The sequence below is a fragment of the Myxine glutinosa genome, chromosome 2 (assembly GCF_964187855.1).
Source record: "Myxine glutinosa chromosome 2, kmMyxGlut1.1, whole genome shotgun sequence".
NCBI lineage: Eukaryota > Metazoa > Chordata > Myxini > Myxiniformes > Myxinidae > Myxine > Myxine glutinosa.
In genome coordinates, this window is record NC_136262.1 from 7,952,854 (window position 1) to 7,970,841 (window position 17,988).

General features: G+C 50.2%; 2 protein-coding genes across 4 annotated transcripts in view; both read right to left on the bottom strand.

The window, feature by feature from the left end:
- Positions 1-17,988, bottom strand: part of SUB1 (SUB1 regulator of transcription) — a 991,845-nt gene that overhangs the window by 35,027 nt on the left and 938,830 nt on the right. The window lies entirely within an intron of this gene.
- The window catches only part of LOC137422071 (protein FAM219A), a 50,289-nt gene continuing 43,241 nt past the window's right edge, over positions 10,941-17,988 (bottom strand). The window contains exons 5-7 of one of the 3 annotated variants that reach the window (XR_013622622.1): positions 13,723-13,774; positions 12,282-13,270; positions 10,941-12,104 (exon numbers count right to left, since the gene is read on the bottom strand). Coding sequence is in view for 1 of the 3 variants with exons in the window: in XM_068108794.2 (XP_067964895.2) it covers positions 13,130-13,270; positions 13,723-13,774 (193 nt within the window). In the remaining 2 variants the exon portion in view is untranslated. Of the gene's footprint in view, positions 13,271-13,722; positions 13,775-17,988 lie in introns of all 3 variants that reach the window. The other 2 variants (XR_013622621.1, XM_068108794.2) reach the window with 2 other exon arrangements.

The following is a 17,988-nucleotide window of genomic DNA, read 5'->3' on the forward strand; positions in this document are numbered from 1 at the left end:
AAAACGGAGGCGAAGGCGAGTAAGGTTTTTCTCTTCTTCTTTTTCATGCAGCAAAAGGCTGCGGGGTAGCATCAATGGCCGAGGGTGCAGCTGTGCGGCTGATGCAGTGCCCCCCTATAGGTTAGGGCAGGAATTTGTAATTTGTTCAGGTTGCTGATAGCTCTTGGTGAAGATCTTCAATGTCCACCAACTAATGCTGGCAGATGGGATGCAGTGTGTGTGTACATTCACAATACACCATATATATATATATATATATATAATATTGTAGCGGTTACCGCTGGATGCACACAATCGCCTTGCACCGGCCAGAACACGGCCAGACGCGCCTCTCCCGGGCATGCCCGGACTCACTGTTCCCGGGCACGCCCGAACCTCCCGGGCATGCCCGCTCTCGCCTTTCCAGAGCTCGCCCAGAGCGTCCGGGCATGCCCGCTATCGCCTTTCCAGGGCTCGCCCAGAGCGTCCGGGCATGCCCGCTATCGCCTTTCCAGGGCTCGCCCAGAGCGTCCGGGCATGCCCGCTATCGCCTTTCCAGGGCTCGCCCAGAGCGTCCGGGCATGCCCGCTATCGCCTTTCCAGGGCTCGCCCAGAGCGTCCGGGCATGCCCGCTATCGCCTTTCCAGGGCTCGCCCAGAGCGTCCGGGCATGCCCGCTCTCGCCTTTCCAGTGCTCGTCCAGAGCGCCCGGGCACGCCCAGCCTCGACTTGCCAGGCCGCAGCCAAACACGCCCGGGCAGGTCCAGACTCGCCTTTCCAAGGCTCGCCCTTGACACCCGGGCATGCCCGGTATAGCTTTTGCCGGGCAAACTTCCCGACATAAATGTGTATATATATATTGCTGCCCGATAAACGGGCTTTTGTCAGAATACCTGAGCTGTTTTGTTTCAATAAAGCAACTCGGACGAATTCCGTCTTTGGTCGCGTCACTTCTTTCGACTCGCGTTGGAGCGCCGCTCCTTCAATATAATAATATATAATATACACAATATTGTGGCGTACACGAAAGCCCACTGGCGTGGTGACATCATTCCGCACACCAAGTGGGCGGCGGCCACGCCCGAGGGGTAAGCGTGGCCTCAGGATATACACCGGGCACGCAGCCCGGAGCGCGCCAGTGCTACAGTGACCTCTTTGGAATAAAGAACTATAAACTTACCGCGTTGTCCGCTTCCTCCTTGGTAGCAAGTCGCGCGCGTAGCACCGCGTGCTTCAATATAATATATATATATTTCTCATGTACAAGGTTAAGACTCATGGAAAAGCTGGAACATAGAAGGGATCAGAAAGCAACAGAACAAAAGGAACAGTCGGGAAAGGAGGGAACACCAACAACAGGGTTGAAGGACAAAATGTCGGGAGAGTTTGACAAACAATGGGTGCGGGAAGGAATGAGTGATATGGGAGGATGCACGGGGTGGCCAATATGGGTAGATAAGCAATTTAACCCCATCCAAGGGATGGCACATTGATAAATCACCATGCCTGTGAAATACCGGGATGACAGTTTTTTTGATGGGTCGGGATTCAAACCCAGGCTACATTCATTAGAGGCTTAGAGGTGAGTGTGTGCACCTCAAGGGCATCGTGCCAGTCCAAGATTTTCTCGAGGAGATACTTACCCGTTTCTAAAAGGACGTTTGTTAAAATGAACAGTGAACGAGATAGAAGAAATTGCGAAATGAATGAATGAATATGAATGATCGTTTTAAGGCCATTTTCCCCGCTGGAGCGGGGGTTAGCCTTGCGGGTCCCATGACAATCATGGTTCCCTGTTTGAGGTAATGTTTTTATGGCCGGATGCCCTTCCTGACGCCAAAAAGAAGTGCGAAATGAAGAACAAAAATAGAGCACATATGAAATATGATGACCCAAAACTACAGAAAATGTAGAAACATCATTAGTGGGGCAACTTAGCATAACAATTGTGCATTTTGTGAGGAAAGCACCAAATTTGGCACACTAGTAGACTATCATATTGTTATGAATTTGGTAGAGCAATATCTAGAGCTAGGTAGATCTGAATAGGTAGGTATTCGGCTGTCGTGACAGGGACTCTACATGTAATAAGTTCTTGATGTTTAGGCGTTTGTCGGGGTAAGATGTATGATTGTGGATCTACCTGGAGGTCCGAGTGTTAAATAGTGAGGGATTAAAGGTAACGCCCCTGTGAGTCTCACCTGGTAGTCAAACCTTTGTCCATTATGGCACTGCAAACCACATAAACATTAGTTAGGTCCTTAGCGCAACATTAAATAATTCCCTTTCCCTGACATTGACTTCGTAATAAATAGACAGGAAACCAGGCCAAAAACACCGCCACGGTTGGCCGCCGCCGTTCGCACCTCAAAGGCCTACCAACCTCGCTGGCACGTGTTACAAAACGACCGCGGGGGGGTCGCGGACAGGAGATGTCAGGAGTCGCATGCCGCAGAGGGCGTGACCTGGGCGAGTTGGGAGGCTGTGATTGGCTGAGGAGTGCGCCAATGGGACGTCATCGGCCACCAATATATGCGACGGTCGGACGCCATTTCGGAGTTGAGTTCGAGGCAGACGCAGGCAGTCCAGAGAGTACACAGGGAGTTCGTTGGAGCACACAGTCGACGCGGAGACACAGTTGGTGGAAAAAGCTCCCCGAAGACAGTTGGTGGAAAAGCTCCCCGAAGGCAGTTGGTGGAGAGTTCGTTAGAACACCAAGCACACAGAGCACGCGGCAGTTCGCAGCAGTTCGTTGCAAGTCGAGCCCTCCGTTGAACCATTGGTGCACGGGCCTTGTGGAGATCGTCCTCGTGTGAAGCTGCTGGCCACGCGTCGGACGCGTGGTGCTTGGAGCGGGGCCTCGTAGAGCTTGGAGCGAAGGACCTGGTGGTGTGCGATCGGGCCAAAAGGAGCGGTGTTGGACGGCCGCCACCAAGACGACGAAAGACAGATAAGCCGCATCCGCGTACATTTGAACGACGTGACGTGTTATTTTTGTATCCATAATCTCCCTCGTATCGTGTTTGCTGTCAGTCGTGTGGGGACGTCCCGATTTAGAGTTATTAGATTTACCGGCGCGGCTTTTTCACTGTATTACTATTCGATAATAAATCCTTATATTATTTTCTGTATATATATCTGAACGCAGTTTTCCTGGGTGTTTGATTTTAGTAGGTAAGGTTGCGGAGCCTTCGCTGTGTCCCGCCATTCCGCACGTTTGTGTTGAACTTGAGTCCGCCATTGAGTGTTCGCCTCGGGAGTTAAAGTCTCGCAAATCGGCCATCCGTAACTGTGGTGTTAATCACAGTTGCGTAACAAGTGGTGTCAGGAGTGTGGGATTTGAACCCGTCGGACAAATTTTTTTTGTCCGCGGCGAGACATCGACACGGTCGGACAAATTTTTTTGTCCGCGGGGCAACATCGACACGGTCGGGCGTACATTGCGCTCGACGTTCGAATGCAAAATTTTTATAGTTGAGGCGGAGAAATTTGATAATCAATTGGGCAAACGGAGCGCGATATCGCGTCTTCGTCAAATTTAAATTGTGTTTCAGGAATTATTAAAACTAGGGCATGCCCGTACTATATCTATATCTAAAATTATATCCCCCCCTCTATTTACATGAAATGGTTTGGTCCATGAAATGTTTTGGTCCATTCGCAACGCCAAAGCGAACGGCGAACGCTTTACATGAAATGGTTTGGTCCATGAAATGTTTTGGTCCATTCGCAACGCCAAAGCGAACGGCGAACGGCTTGCGAGTACAGTGACAATCCCCCCGGGGTTTTAATTAGTTTTAAAACGGAGCTTGGCAACCGCTGGCGTTCTTTAGCCGGCAGCTTCGCCCGCCCGAACGCCGTTACAGTACCTTCGACCGCGAGTTGCTCGGACTTCACTTGGCGGTCAGGCACTTCCGCCATCTGCTCGTGCGAGTACAGTGACAATCCCCCCCCCCCCCCCCCCTCTATTTACATGAAATGGTTTTTATTAGTTTTAAAACATAGTTTAACGCCAACATAGCGCCAACATAGTTTGCAAACGTGAAATAAATGAATACGCTCTCAAATGTGCCATCCGAGGCAGAGTGTGTCCGCCACGTTCGGCACACGCGATAGCTCGCTGCTCTCTGATTGGTTGAATCGTTTTTTGGACATAGCTCGGTAAGTAATTGTCCGATTAATATGAAACCTTGAAAAGGCACATCCTCGGGTCCCCAGCAATATACCTGGCAAGTTTAAAGTATATCGGACCCGTGGTTGTCGAGAAACAGCGGTCACAGACAAACAAACGTACAAACGTACAAACGTACAAACAAACACACAGAGATTACTGGAATTATAGATAGAAAAATAAATACGCGCGCGGGGAACGACCTTCCGAAAAGCGGATGTCGGAGGTCGACGAAATGGAAGTACGCAGCGAGGCCTCCGTCAGCGTTGGGAGTGCCGGAAATAGGGGAATTTGATGCAGAGGTGAGCCTTGGAACCTCCCTCGTCCCGAGCACCAACTTATCCCCCTCCCCTACCGGGGAGTCGGGAACAAATGGGACGGCCCCGAGAGACGACCAGGCTTTAATGAAATTTTTTAAGGAATTAATGGGACAAATGAAAAATAAAATGGAGTCCCAGGGGAAGGAATGTAGGGAAGGAATGAAGGATATGAGTGACCAAATTAATGGATTAAAAGGGGAAATGAATGCTCAGAACGAGCAATTGGAGAACAGAATTAATGCCCAAACAAAAAACATGGAGGGCAAATGGATAGATTGAAGGAGGGTTTGAAAGAACAGATCGAAGGGATGGACAGCAAAATTGAGGGATTGGAGGGAAAAGTGAATGAACGAATGAATGAACAAATGAAAGAGAGGAATGAAGAATTGGAAGGAAAAATTGGGGAAATGGCACAACAGCTGGGGAAACGAATTGATGGCATAGAAGGGAGTGTGCAAAACCAAATTACGGGCAGACTGGGGGAATTGGAGGATAAAGTAGAAACTAGAGGGGGGGAGATGGAAAAAGCCATAGGGGTGGCAAGTGAATCGATACGGACAGAATTAATGTCAAAAATAGAGGAGGGCGTGACCCAGGCTGTCCGGAGGGGGGAAGCGTTGGAGGGTCGAATTGATAAAGCAAATGGGGACCTGGAAGGCTATCGGGGCCGGGTGGATGCCAGAATGCTACAGCAGAGTGAGGAATGGGGACTGCTCAACCGACAGGGGGGCAAATTGGCCGAGGAGGTGAGGGGGTTGGAAACCCGCATAAAAGAGCAGGAGCAAGGGTTAATTGAGAAAGGCCTGTGGGGGCCACTAATGGATAATGAAAGGGTGAGTGATTTTATGCAGGAGCGACTGGAGATCTGGGACAATACCATCAAGAAGGAGGTTGGTCGGGTTCAAGAGAGCCTGAAGGAAGAGGTGAGTAGGTCGGTTAAACATTTTCAGGACCAGATTAAGGTGACCCAGGAGACCCTCACCACGAGCCACATTTGGACACCAGAGGCTCCGAAACGGAATACCCAGTTGGGGGGGTGTTTTGGCCCCGGACTGGATTTGGACAGAGAGGAATCGGGGAATAGAGTCTCTGGAAAAACAATCCCCCTCGTACATTTTGACGGATCAGGGAGCCTCGAGGCTTTCCTGACACAATTTGAGTGCGTGTCTCAGCTCAATGGTTGGGGAGAGCGGGAGCGCATGGGGAATCTGGTGGCGACACTGCGTGGGTCAGCCGCCGACGTGTTGAACGTAGTCCCAGAGGGAATATTGACCAGCAAGGCCATTTGTGAGGCCTTGAATAACAGGTACGGGACAGGCGCAAGGTGCGACCTGGTCAGGGCACAGCTGCTGCATCGCAGGCAAAAGCCTAATGAGACGTTGCAGGAGCTGGCCCAGGATATATACCAGTCTGTGAGGATAGCATACAGGGACCTACCAGCACAGGCGTGGGACAAGCTGGCGATAGAAAAATTTATGGCGGCTCTCCCTGATCCTGAGGTCCGGACGTTGGTGGAGTTACAGGACCCACCCACGGTGCACCGGGCAGCGGAATGCGCGGCGAGACTGACCTTTTTGAGAAGGTCGAACCGCGCATCGGAGAGGGCACCTGTGACGGTACGGCAGACCGAGGTGCGGGATCGGGAAAAGCCAGAGGATGACATCGGGCGAATGTTAAGGGGAATCAGCCGCCAGCTGACAAATTTGATGGGGGGACAATTTGCAGGGAGCGAGTCACGACAGGGTGGTCCAGGTTGGCCATCGGGACGGCCTGATTTTTATCGGGCTGGGCCGGAAGAAAGGGGGGCTCCGCCTGGCTACCAGAGGGGTCCGTTCTTGGGGACTTGTTTTAGATGTGGGAGAAGAGGGCACAGTCAGAGGAATTGTCGGCAACCATATGGGCCCCCACCTCCTGAGAGGCTTCGCAGTCCAGAAAGGAGGGGGCCCCCAGTAGGTCCACAGGCGCCAGACAGAGGACCACCACCTCGGCCTGGGCCAATAGCAATAGAGTGTGCAGGAAACTAGAACGAGCCGAGCATATGGGCCATGCTCGGCTGGCATGTGTATGGCAAAGCATCTTTCTTTGGCGAGGTTAGTAAAATGTGACAAATGGTTGGCATGGGTAATCTGTGGGTTAGATGGAAATTTAAGGGTGGATTTTGAAATGCCATGGTGGACACTGTACAGTGACGCCATTATTGATCCAGGTGTGTAGACCAAAGTGTTGGAGGCTGTGATAAAATTAATAGGGTAGCAAGACACAGCTTTCAACTGGTTGCGGGGGCAACTGTGCTGATATTTGGGACGCGGGATGATGGGGATGTAGTTGTGTAGCCTGAGGGTCAACGTGGTGCTGTGCGTGTCCGAGGTGTGTGGACCATGTCTTCTGGGTGGGTCTCCTGGTGGAGCATGGCTGTTGACTGGACCTTGGTGTGGTCAAGTGTGGGTGAGCACTGGGGGGCTGCAGTTCTGTAGTCGGACTGGGGGATGATGGGGAGGTGCAGGGGACGTGGCTGTAGGGATGCCACGCACTGCGACCGTGCCCCCCAGGGCCGAGGTTGTGTGTGCGGTAGTGTGTGTTGTGGCAGCAAGTGCTCACCACATTGGCCAGCTGGGGCTGCTGCAGCTGTGTTCCTCGCAGGGGGGCCGAAGGATGGATGGTGGGTCGCACCCTTATGGACACTCATGGGCCATGTTGGCGTTTTGACTGCTCACCTTGTCCCGGTGACCCTTGCACGGTAGAGGTGCAGAGCTGTCGTGGCCACAGGTAGTTGTGTAGTGATGATCACCGTTGGATGCGGATCCACATACCTGCCAGTGTAGTGGGGACAAAAGAGAAATTTGGAAGTATTTGGTAGGCCCAATGTGAAATTTTGGGAATTGTATGGGTGGATGACACTCTTGGACCTGACCAACCTGCAACTACCTGCACTTGAGGTGAGTGTTTTGAGGAGTACTGTCCCAGGCTTCAGGATTTGCTTTGGAAATTGGGGACATGTAAATTGGAGTTGGGAGGCGGGTGAGAGTGATGACATGGCCGGTGAGGGGATGGAATGGGAGCCACACAGTGTCTTGTGGGTGGCGTATGTTTTTGTATTGTGGTTAGGTGTTTTGATGTGGTCGTGAGAGTGGAACCTGGAGAGTGAGTGATGATTATTGGAGATAATGAGGGGCGATAATTGTGCTTTTTGGAAATGTGCTAATGGAAATGTGTAAGGATTCAATGATTCGAACTGTGAATGGGATTTCACATTGGCAGGCCATGGCAAGCCTTGTAACACCTTTTACACCATCTATGAATTGTACTGAATTGTGCTGAGTTGTGTGGAGAATTGAATGGCAGCGGGGGAGGAAGTGTGTTTTGGGGTCTTGTGGGTGGGGAAGGTGTGTGTGTCCGCAGGTACAGAGCAAGCTCTGAGGAGCGATGCCTGCGGGCCCCCCTCTGCGGCAATTACCACTGGCAGCCGGTGGTAACTGGAAATTGGAGCTCGTCGGTGGAGGGTCTGGTTGGGCGCCGCGGGGTGAGGAAGTCCCCCGGTGACCCGTGTTGCTGCGCGAAAGCAGGAGGCAAAGGAGCCTGGTGTGTGTGGAGACCCTCACCGGCGAGGTAACGGCGGAAAGGGGCTGTTGGGCTGTCATGGGGCCAAGAGGTAAAGGGGGGGGGGCAATGAACTTGTAAGTCGGTTGACTTGTTTTTGGGACTGCGGGCACCACAGCCTGATGCGCCCCCACCATCTTTTTGTGCGGTACCTCCCCGCTGCCTAGTTGAGGAATGCACACACACGTGAATGACATCAATGCCATGGTCCTGCAGGGGGGTGTATTGAAGAAGAACCTTATTGATTTTTGAAATGCCTTGATGACCTATGGAATGAGAATGAGTGGTTAAGGGGTCTGTGTAGCATGAATGTGGGCGAAATCCACCGAGCCGTGTCACTCACCTGTAACATCTGGACAGGGCCCGTGGAAATTTAGGGGGATGCATTGGGGATGGCCCCGCAGGTAAGGTTGTGTCTTGTGGCATCCACCGGGGGACGCGGTCTGTAGACCGGGGTATGTACAAAGGTTAGAGTTTTGAGTTTGGAAAGATGGTTAAGTTTTGTGGTTAAGTTAGTGTTGTGTGTTGTTGTTTCCTCCCTCCACAGGAACAACGAAGAAAATGTACATACTTGCATGATGGTTAAGGGGTTCAGCATGTTAAGGAAGTGTAGGTAGGTAGTCCGACTCACTTCCCACAGCCCTTCCTGATTTATTTAATAGGTTAATTAAGTGTGTGACAGTAAGTGTTAAGGCTGGAATGGTAGCGCCTGCGGTGAACCTTGCAGGAGCTACGGTTCCAGGGGGGGGGCTGTGTTATGAATTTGGTAGAGCAATATCTAGAGCTAGGTAGATCTGAATAGGTAGGTATTCGGCTGTCGTGACAGGGACTCTACATGTAATAAGTTCTTGATGTTTAGGCGTTTGTCGGGGTAAGATGTATGATTGTGGATCTACCTGGAGGTCCGAGTGTTAAATAGTGAGGGATTAAAGGTAACGCCCCTGTGAGTCTCACCTGGTAGTCAAACCTTTGTCCATTATGGCACTGCAAACCACATAAACATTAGTTAGGTCCTTAGCGCAACATTAAATAATTCCCTTTCCCTGACATTGACTTCGTAATAAATAGACAGGAAACCAGGCCAAAAACACCGCCACGGTTGGCCGCCGCCGTTCGCACCTCAAAGGCCTACCAACCTCGCTGGCACGTGTTACAAAACGACCGCGGGGGGGTCGCGGACGGGAGATGTCAGGAGTCGCATGCCGCAGAGGGCGTGACCTGGGCGAGTTGGGAGGCTGTGATTGGCTGAGGAGTGCGCCAATGGGACGTCATCGGCCACCAATATATGCGACGGTCAGACGCCATTTCGGAGTTGAGTTCGAGGCAGACGCAGGCAGTCCAGAGAGTACACAGGGAGTTCGTTGGAGCACACAGTCGACGCGGAGACACAGTTGGTGGAAAAAGCTCCCCGAAGACAGTTGGTGGAAAAGCTCCCCGAAGGCAGTTGGTGGAGAGTTCGTTAGAACACCAAGCACACAGAGCACGCGGCAGTTCGCAGCAGTTCGTTGCAAGTCGAGCCCTCCGTTGAACCATTGGTGCACGGGCCTTGTGGAGATCGTCCTCGTGTGAAGCTGCTGGCCACGCGTCGGACGCGTGGTGCTTGGAGCGGGGCCTCGTAGAGCTTGGAGCGAAGGACCTGGTGGTGTGCGATCGGGCCAAAAGGAGCGGTGTTGGACGGCCGCCACCAAGACGACGAAAGACAGATAAGCCGCATCCGCGTACATTTGAACGACGTGACGTGTTATTTTTGTATCCATAATCTCCCTCGTATCGTGTTTGCTGTCAGTCGTGTGGGGACGTCCCGATTTAGAGTTATTAGATTTACCGGCGCGGCTTTTTCACTGTATTACTATTCGATAATAAATCCTTATATTATTTTCTGTATATATATCTGAACGCAGTTTTCCTGGGTGTTTGATTTTAGTAGGTAAGGTTGCGGAGCCTTCGCTGTGTCCCGCCATTCCGCGCGTTTGTGTTGAACTTGAGTCCGCCATTGAGTGTTCGCCTCGGGAGTTAAAGTCTCGCAAATCGGCCATCCGTAACTGTGGTGTTAATCACAGTTGCGTAACAATATTATGAAAAGATCTGGATATTGGGCCATCTCAGATTCAGAGATTTGATTTTTGCAAGATTTCGATTCGATTGGGATCGAAGAGAACACCTTCTTCGTCTTCTGTACAGTGAAGTTGCCAGCCCTGAATTGTCTGGCTACATCTGGGTGCTTCATTGGGAGTGCAACCATGTCCCTCAGGTGAACAGGGACCCACCTGGCATAGATTAGTGTGTGTGGTTTAAGGCATGGAACCATGGGACCAGTTCCGTCAGGGCATCGAGGTACATCGTGAATGAAGCCTGCCGCAGAGAACGCACGTAGACCAGTACCAACATCTCTAGTTCCAGCACAGTTGCCCAGTACTGAAAGTTGGGAATGTCTTCTCCTCTCTGGTGACACCAGGCTTCGAACTCAGGCAGGTCTTTTGCATCATCAGCATATGTCATACAGTGGCGTTCATACGCACGGTGTTGCAGGATGTGCAGTGCCGCTGCAGTGATTTGATGAGCTCTTCTTGTGCGGGTGACGTGGGCAGCTCGCAGGAAGGAGTCGGCCGTCCCTGGCGTTGCAATCTCAGCTTGCAAATCTGCAAAATCTGCAAATCTTGCAAAAATCAAATCTCTGAATCTGAGATGGCCCAATATCCAGATCTTTTCATAACATGATAGTCTACTAGTGTGCCAAATTTGGTGCTTTCCTCACAAAATGCACAATTGTTATGCTATATTTAGCTTAGCTGCCGGACTACATGTCAAACTGCCACCCAAAGAAGTCCCCCCCCCCCCCCAACCCTCCAACCAATCGACATAATGACAAATTCAGAAAACAAATGCGGCCTTTAATTGGCATCCAGTGCAATCATTTTATTCAAACAAGATGAGACGCGGACTGGCATTAAATACAAAATGAAAACTAGCAGCATCCAGCCATGCAATACCTGCAGCTACAAACCTGAGAGCTGCCTGTTATTGTCAAATGATGAAATGTCGCACCACTTCCAGTGGTTATGGTAACCTTTCGATTCAAAGGACAGACTCGCAGGATTTGGAAAATAAACTGTAATGTGTATGTATGTACGTAGGACACACACACACACACACACACACACACACACACACACACACACACACACACACACACACACACACACACACACACACACACACACACACACACACACACACACACACACACACACACACACACACACACACACACACACAGGTTTTTTTTCCACTCCACCAATATGGCTCTAAAGGATGAATCTCTGCACAAATGGAGTGTCAGTAAACACCCCCGCCATTTCACTTCCTCTTTCATGCAAACGATTCCTGCTATGAGCTCATAACGTAAGATATGCTGCATTTATTGGACCATCTATATATTGCATATGCAGTAAAAGGAATATATTATTAAGCCCTTGCTACTCTTTTCCTCATCCAAATGCCCCTCTCTACCTCATTTTCTCTTCTCCCCTTCCCCTACCCTACTTTCCTCGACATTAATTTTCTCAAGCACCCCACCATATGCATCAAATAGATGGCTCCTGTGGTTGCTAATCATCAGCGCCAGAAGAGAAATTCGAGTCCTATGTCACCTGCGTATGGCCATTGGCCAGCAACATAGTGTACAGCAAGCACGTATAATAAATTAATAAAGAACGCTTAAGTGCAATCAGCAATATTTTACAGCACAGTACAGTAGCATCGGCCATTGAATCAAACTTTCAGCTTTTGTAACGTCAGCCTCCTTAGACTGTACCGTGCTGGCCTCTGTAAACTGTACAGTGTAGAGACACAGGCATACTACATTAACTTTGTCGAGGCGAGTATCGGATGCAGCTGGTATCGGATCCAGCTGGTATCGGATCCAGCTGGTATCGGATCCAGCTGGTATCGGATCCAGCTGGTATCGGATCCAGCTGGTATCGGATCCCGCTGGTATCGGATCCAGCTGGTATCGGATCCAGCTGGTATCGGATCCAGCTGGTATCAGATCCAGCTGGTATCGGATCCAGCTGGTATCGGATCCAGCTGGTATCGGATCCAGCTGGTATCAGATCCAGCTGGTATCGGATCCAGCTGGTATCGGATCCCGCTGGTATCGGATCCAGCTGGTATCGGATGCAGCTGGTATCGGATGCAGCTGGTATCGGATTCAGCTGGTATCGGATCCAGCTAGTATCGGTAGACAATTTAACGGATGCTGAGTCTCAGCTCTTGCTCCGACGAAAGGCCACGCCCCTCAAATCTTTGTTTCCCATGCGTGGGTTTTAATCAATTAAAGGTTCACAATCGCATCGTCCAAACAGTCATTTCAACTGTTTTGGGGTTTGTTTTTTTTTATATTCCTCTTGCATCCTATTTCTGAAAAGTAAAAATGACTGCTGAAATGGTTCTAATGAATGAATGATCGTTTTAAGGCCATTTTGCCCCGCTAGAGTGGGGGTTAGCCTTGCGGGCCCCATGACAATCATGGTTCCCTGTTTGAGGCAATGTTTTTATGGCCGGATGCCCTTGCTGACACCAACCCATCGTCGCCTCTTACGATGCGCAGGGATACGGTGTACCTATTCTAAATTAGCAGAAGGCAGCAAGGAATGTGCAAATGTGATGCTTGAAGAAGCAACTGGTCACCTGCATATCACAAATATAGAATAAAACGGTTCATCTCAGTCTCTGCTCAATTCAATGGAACCCTCCAAGGGAAACCTCGTTATGTAAAATGATTCCGGTTCGTCTTCCTCACAGGAAGTAATTACTTTACAATTACAGGAAGCAAACATAAATTGTAGTGACGGAGAGAACAGGGCATATAGAATAGGCAAAGACGAATGACTCGTGGGAAATGACCCGTTTAAAGGTGAAAAAGGAAGACCGTGCAAACGATGAGATTATTGTACACTCTGGGAATGCAATGAATCCGAATTGTCCTCAATAATACAAAAATAACGGCAAACACCTGCAAAGGAAGGCAGACTAGCAGTTTGTATGAAAGTGGCACAGGATGACTATTGGATTAAACAAGTAGGACAGCATAACAAACTCCTGCCAGGAGGTCGAGGAGGAATGAGGTCCAAGTCTTCATCGTCCGGCACCTCGTCGAGCCGGTAACCGTCGCTAAGTAACTGCCGCTGCACCTCAGGGTTTAACTGCAAAACGTTCAGGAAAAGAGGAAAATGTTTTCCAGCTCCTATTGTTAACATTCACCTTGTTCTGAGCACCAAATCTCACTTCCCTTCCGAGTCAGGTTTTCTCATCAAAAACTACTTACCTGACTGATCGTTTTTGTCACCTTGATTGGCAATCCCTAAGGATAGCAAATGCCAGGCCCACATCGATATACCATATTGAAACACACAAGTTTAATGCCTCAAAGTGATCATCTAAGTTCTGATGAGCTCTTTAAATGTTTACATTGGGATCTTATATGTCCACACTCTTGATCACCAACAAATAATTATACCTCTCAAATAAAAACGTGTTTTTTATGTGTGATAAACTTTGTGATGTAGGTCAGAGCAACAACAGAAAAAGGGCCAAAAATGCACCTGACCCATAGCACCAGGACAATCCCATAAGTGGTTCCCAGCTCGCTCCATACCTCAGCTGAAGAGTAGCCGGACGAATAAGGTGAAAGATTCATTTCCTCCTCACTGCGCAACCACAAACATTCAAGGGGGTCAGAACAATGGAGTAGAAAAGACGACAAGAACAGAATCAAACAAGTGGAAAATAATTGCAAAAAAACCCCAAAACAAAACAAGTATAGTACAGATAGTTGCGACTGAAATGAGAACTGAGAAAAACCCTGAAGAAAGTCCTCAAACCCAACCACGTGGTGTTTATGTGGACTTCCTGCCTTGTGAAGATCACTTGAAAAAACAAACTATTCCAGATATAGTGATCGTGAAAGCGACAGTGATGCCTGAAGGGGTGACCGTTGGCAGCATTTACAAGACATTGGTGAGGTGAACAGCGCTTTATCACGATGAATACAGTCAATCTGATAAATAGTACTGTTACAGACGCGGTTGTGGATGTTGGTTTACCGAGCGGTTTGGTATGACCGCGTCTGCACAGTTTACCCGATTATACTCGAACGTTGGCCGAGTCGCGCTACGCTAAATCAATTGAGGAAAGGACACAACGGCTGGGTTAAAATGACACGACACCAGGGGTACAGTTCTCAAGACCTCCGGAGGAGGTTATAATATTTCGGAACGTTAGATTACAAGGACGAGAGAGACAGCATAGGAAGGTAGGCACTTAAATACGGTCTTATAGTAGCCCCGACAGACGACAGATAAACAGGACAAAACTGACTCACACAGGGATTGATGGCAAGGAAGGGCAGGTAGTCGAGGCTCAAGGTGCACCTTGGCTCAGGGGCAGAATCGACCCAGTCCGGTCCAAAGATGCGGGGAGGTATCGTCGCGCTGGAGGTGGCGTCCTTTTCTCTCCGTAGTTCCGGCGCATCTGACCTCACATCCGGTAAGTCGCTGCGTATATCCAGCGGGGAGTGACACGCCCTCGGCTCGTTAGCTCCGCCCCAGATGGAATCGGCCCGTTGCTTCTTATTGGGTGCGGGGGGTTACCGGGCTCCGCCCTTGACGAGGGGCCGACAGTCAGCCCCTTCGTGGTAACCCCGTCGGCGCACATGGGCAATGGCGGCTAACCAAGCCGGTGTGAGGACGCACACTCCCCGCGCGCTGTTGTTGTAGTTGTTGTTGTTGTTGTTGTTGTTTCATGAGGAAGATGGGAGGAGGTATGGGGAGGTCCTAAACTCACTACTGGTGCCATACAATCACATTCTGGTGCAACGAAGAGTCAGAATTAATGGAAACGAGTCCTTAACTGACATAGACTAAGAATAACTAGCAAGAGGTCCTATAGTTGTCTACGTGAGATGCGGTGAACCTGGGCACGACAGTTAATGGGGGAAAAAGGGGAAGGTCGGTTCTACAGAGTGTTGTTTACAGACAATGGGACTAGGGAATGGGGGATTGGGGATAGTTGGGGAGTATTGGGGAAATAGGGGAATATTTACAAGCGGATATGGAGGCCAAATCCCATATCCGCAACATTGCACCCTTCTCTACCCTCGGGGCGTCCCGACCCGATACATTTTTACCTACTTTAGTGTGGCACTCAGATGTAGTTCCCTCTACTATTAACTCTACCCTGAGTGCGACAGTTTTACAGATGTTCACAAATGAGTAAATATGTCCCCCTGTGACGTTGCACCCTTCTCCTCACAGAAACACACCCACAGGATAACCGAATCGCGGAAAGAATTCGCAAACTATACATACAGCCGGTAGGGAGCATTATTTACAAGACTACGCTGATATTTACACTACGATCCAGGACCTGTTTTTGGAGGAACACATGCAGATGTTATGCATAGAGAGAGCACGCATGCCTGCATCGATACACCAACCCACGAGTGCTCTGTGGCCTTACGGCCTTTAATAATGTGCAGAGCACCCCATCCAAGCACCAAAAGCACCACCCCATAACACAGTCAGCACCATCCGGTGCACCAATAAAGTGTTTATAAATCACCGGTGGTGTCGCAGCCGGCCGATGTTCTGCCGCTGGTCTTGCCTTCATGTGGTGCACTTGGCCTACTGGCTTCTTTAAAAATAAAGAAAGGCGCCAACCGCGTCCATTTCTAAATTGTGGCCGTCAGGGGGCCAACTATTAGTGGTTCACCTGTATGGCATAGGTGCCACGTTGACCCATAGGTCCATCATGGGTGGTGCTTGCCCGCAAAAGAACGGCGGTCCATTGTGGGTGGCCACCAAAATTGAGGTCCATATGGTGTATCGATCCCGGCAGCAAGCAGCGAAAGTGCAGGCCCACAACTGCGGAGCCAGCACCTCTCTCTCCTCTCTCTCTGCCCCAAAGCCAGACCCTCGGAGGTGGGAGACAAAAGAAGAAGACAAGTGAGTAAGGTGGTAAGGGCGCAAAAGTGCACGCAATGTAAGGTAATGCACACTGGGGGCACATGGGAACCAGGTGAGACAGGTACGTTCCTACCGTACGCCCCCCCCCCCCCCCCCCACCAGGTAACCTACATTGCCCCTCCCTTACCCCTTACTGTATCCACAAAACACAACACTACCCATAAACATCTATTTTACAAATCAACAAACGTCCCTACTGTCTTCCCCGTTCCTCCCATAAACCAAATTCGTCTTCTCTCCCTCCTAACCAATCAAATTTGCCATTTTCAACTCTCATCAAAATTTGCCATCTCCAACTGAACATCAAAATTTGCCATTACCAATTCATCATCAGTCCCTCCTAAGGAGGGAGAGATGGAATCACCCCAGTGTCTCATCCACGTCGTGATGCGTCTCACAAATCCAACAGCAATCCTTACTTCCTGCAACACAAAACAAAGAAAACACAGGTGTGGAGTCATCATCATCACCACAGGTAAGTGGCTGCGTATGATGCGACAGGCTCATCAATCCTAACTATTTCCTAAATGACTTTAACAACTTTACATTACCCGGGGTCTTTCCCTGCCAAACCATTGGCCCTCTTACACTATGGGTTCTAAAAACCAATTCCCATTGACCAAACTGTGGTGCTTTTCAATTTGGGGTCTCACTCCCCCGATTCATCTCCCGGTGCCCTCGCACAATTTCTGGGCTGTGGCGTGTACCTCTCCCAGCGGGTCTACCCACCTGCACACCTCCACCACTGCAGTTGCCTCCGAGCTTACCTGCTCCTTACCCTAACCTAACTACCTGGGGAAGGCCCTCTGGCGCTCTCCCCACTCGGTGCCCTCTCTGGCACTGGGCTACCCGATCCACACCCGGGATCCTCAGGCACCCACTGACACTAACGGCTCCCAGAGCCCACCTGCGGCCTCACCTGGCCGACATCCTCACAGTGGTGGAGTGCCCAACCAACTACACACACTAACAGGCTACACGCCCAGCCATTTCCACAACACTAATGCACCCATCCACGATACCATTCTGCAACCGCACCACAAATGCCAATATCCAACCACAATTTACCTATACCCTCTACCTAACACTTACACTACCCGCCCCGGGTACTCGTGAAAGGGTCCACTCTTCCCCCATCCACACCTTCGCACCATGCACACCACTCCGTACCACTTACTCCAACTCTCTCCACACACCTGTACTTGCACACCTGTGCTCTCACTCTTGGTGCCGCCTGCACCCTTCTCTCCCCAAGCGCATTCGCGCTGATCCACAACACTTACTACTCATACACTGCTCCACACACCTGTCCAGTTGCACACCTGTGCAATCACACCTGTTCAATCCTCACACAGCATCATCTCATCTAACTACTCCCCTCTGAAACTTGCGCTTCCCAGTCGTCCCTTTAAACTATTGTGCTCCCACGTCATTATAATCCACACTAAACTACCTGCGTCCCCACTACAGGTATCAGTCACTAACTAACCTTAACGTCACCTAATGTCATCTTCGCTAGATCCCTATCAATATCCTAACCCACCCGGGCTAGTTTTCACTGCCATCAACCCCATAAGCTATTGCTCCTTTGCCCCCCCTGGGAAGGGTGGCAGGGATGCCACCCTTACCCACCGGGCCCATCGCTCACTACCAATTTTGCACATCAAATTTCAACAAATCAAAAATTTGCCAATCACTACCCATCATCTGCCAATCATTACTGCCAATCCTTGGCCAATCATCAAATTTTGCTTTTTTTCTAATTTCGGGGCCAAAACACTATCCTCATCACCCGTCTACTCACTAATACCTCTCGGTGCGCCAATTCCTGTCCAAAGCCCGGCTTCGTAAAGCCGAGCAATGAATGCGGGTTGTTTGGTGCCAGCGGCTGGATACGT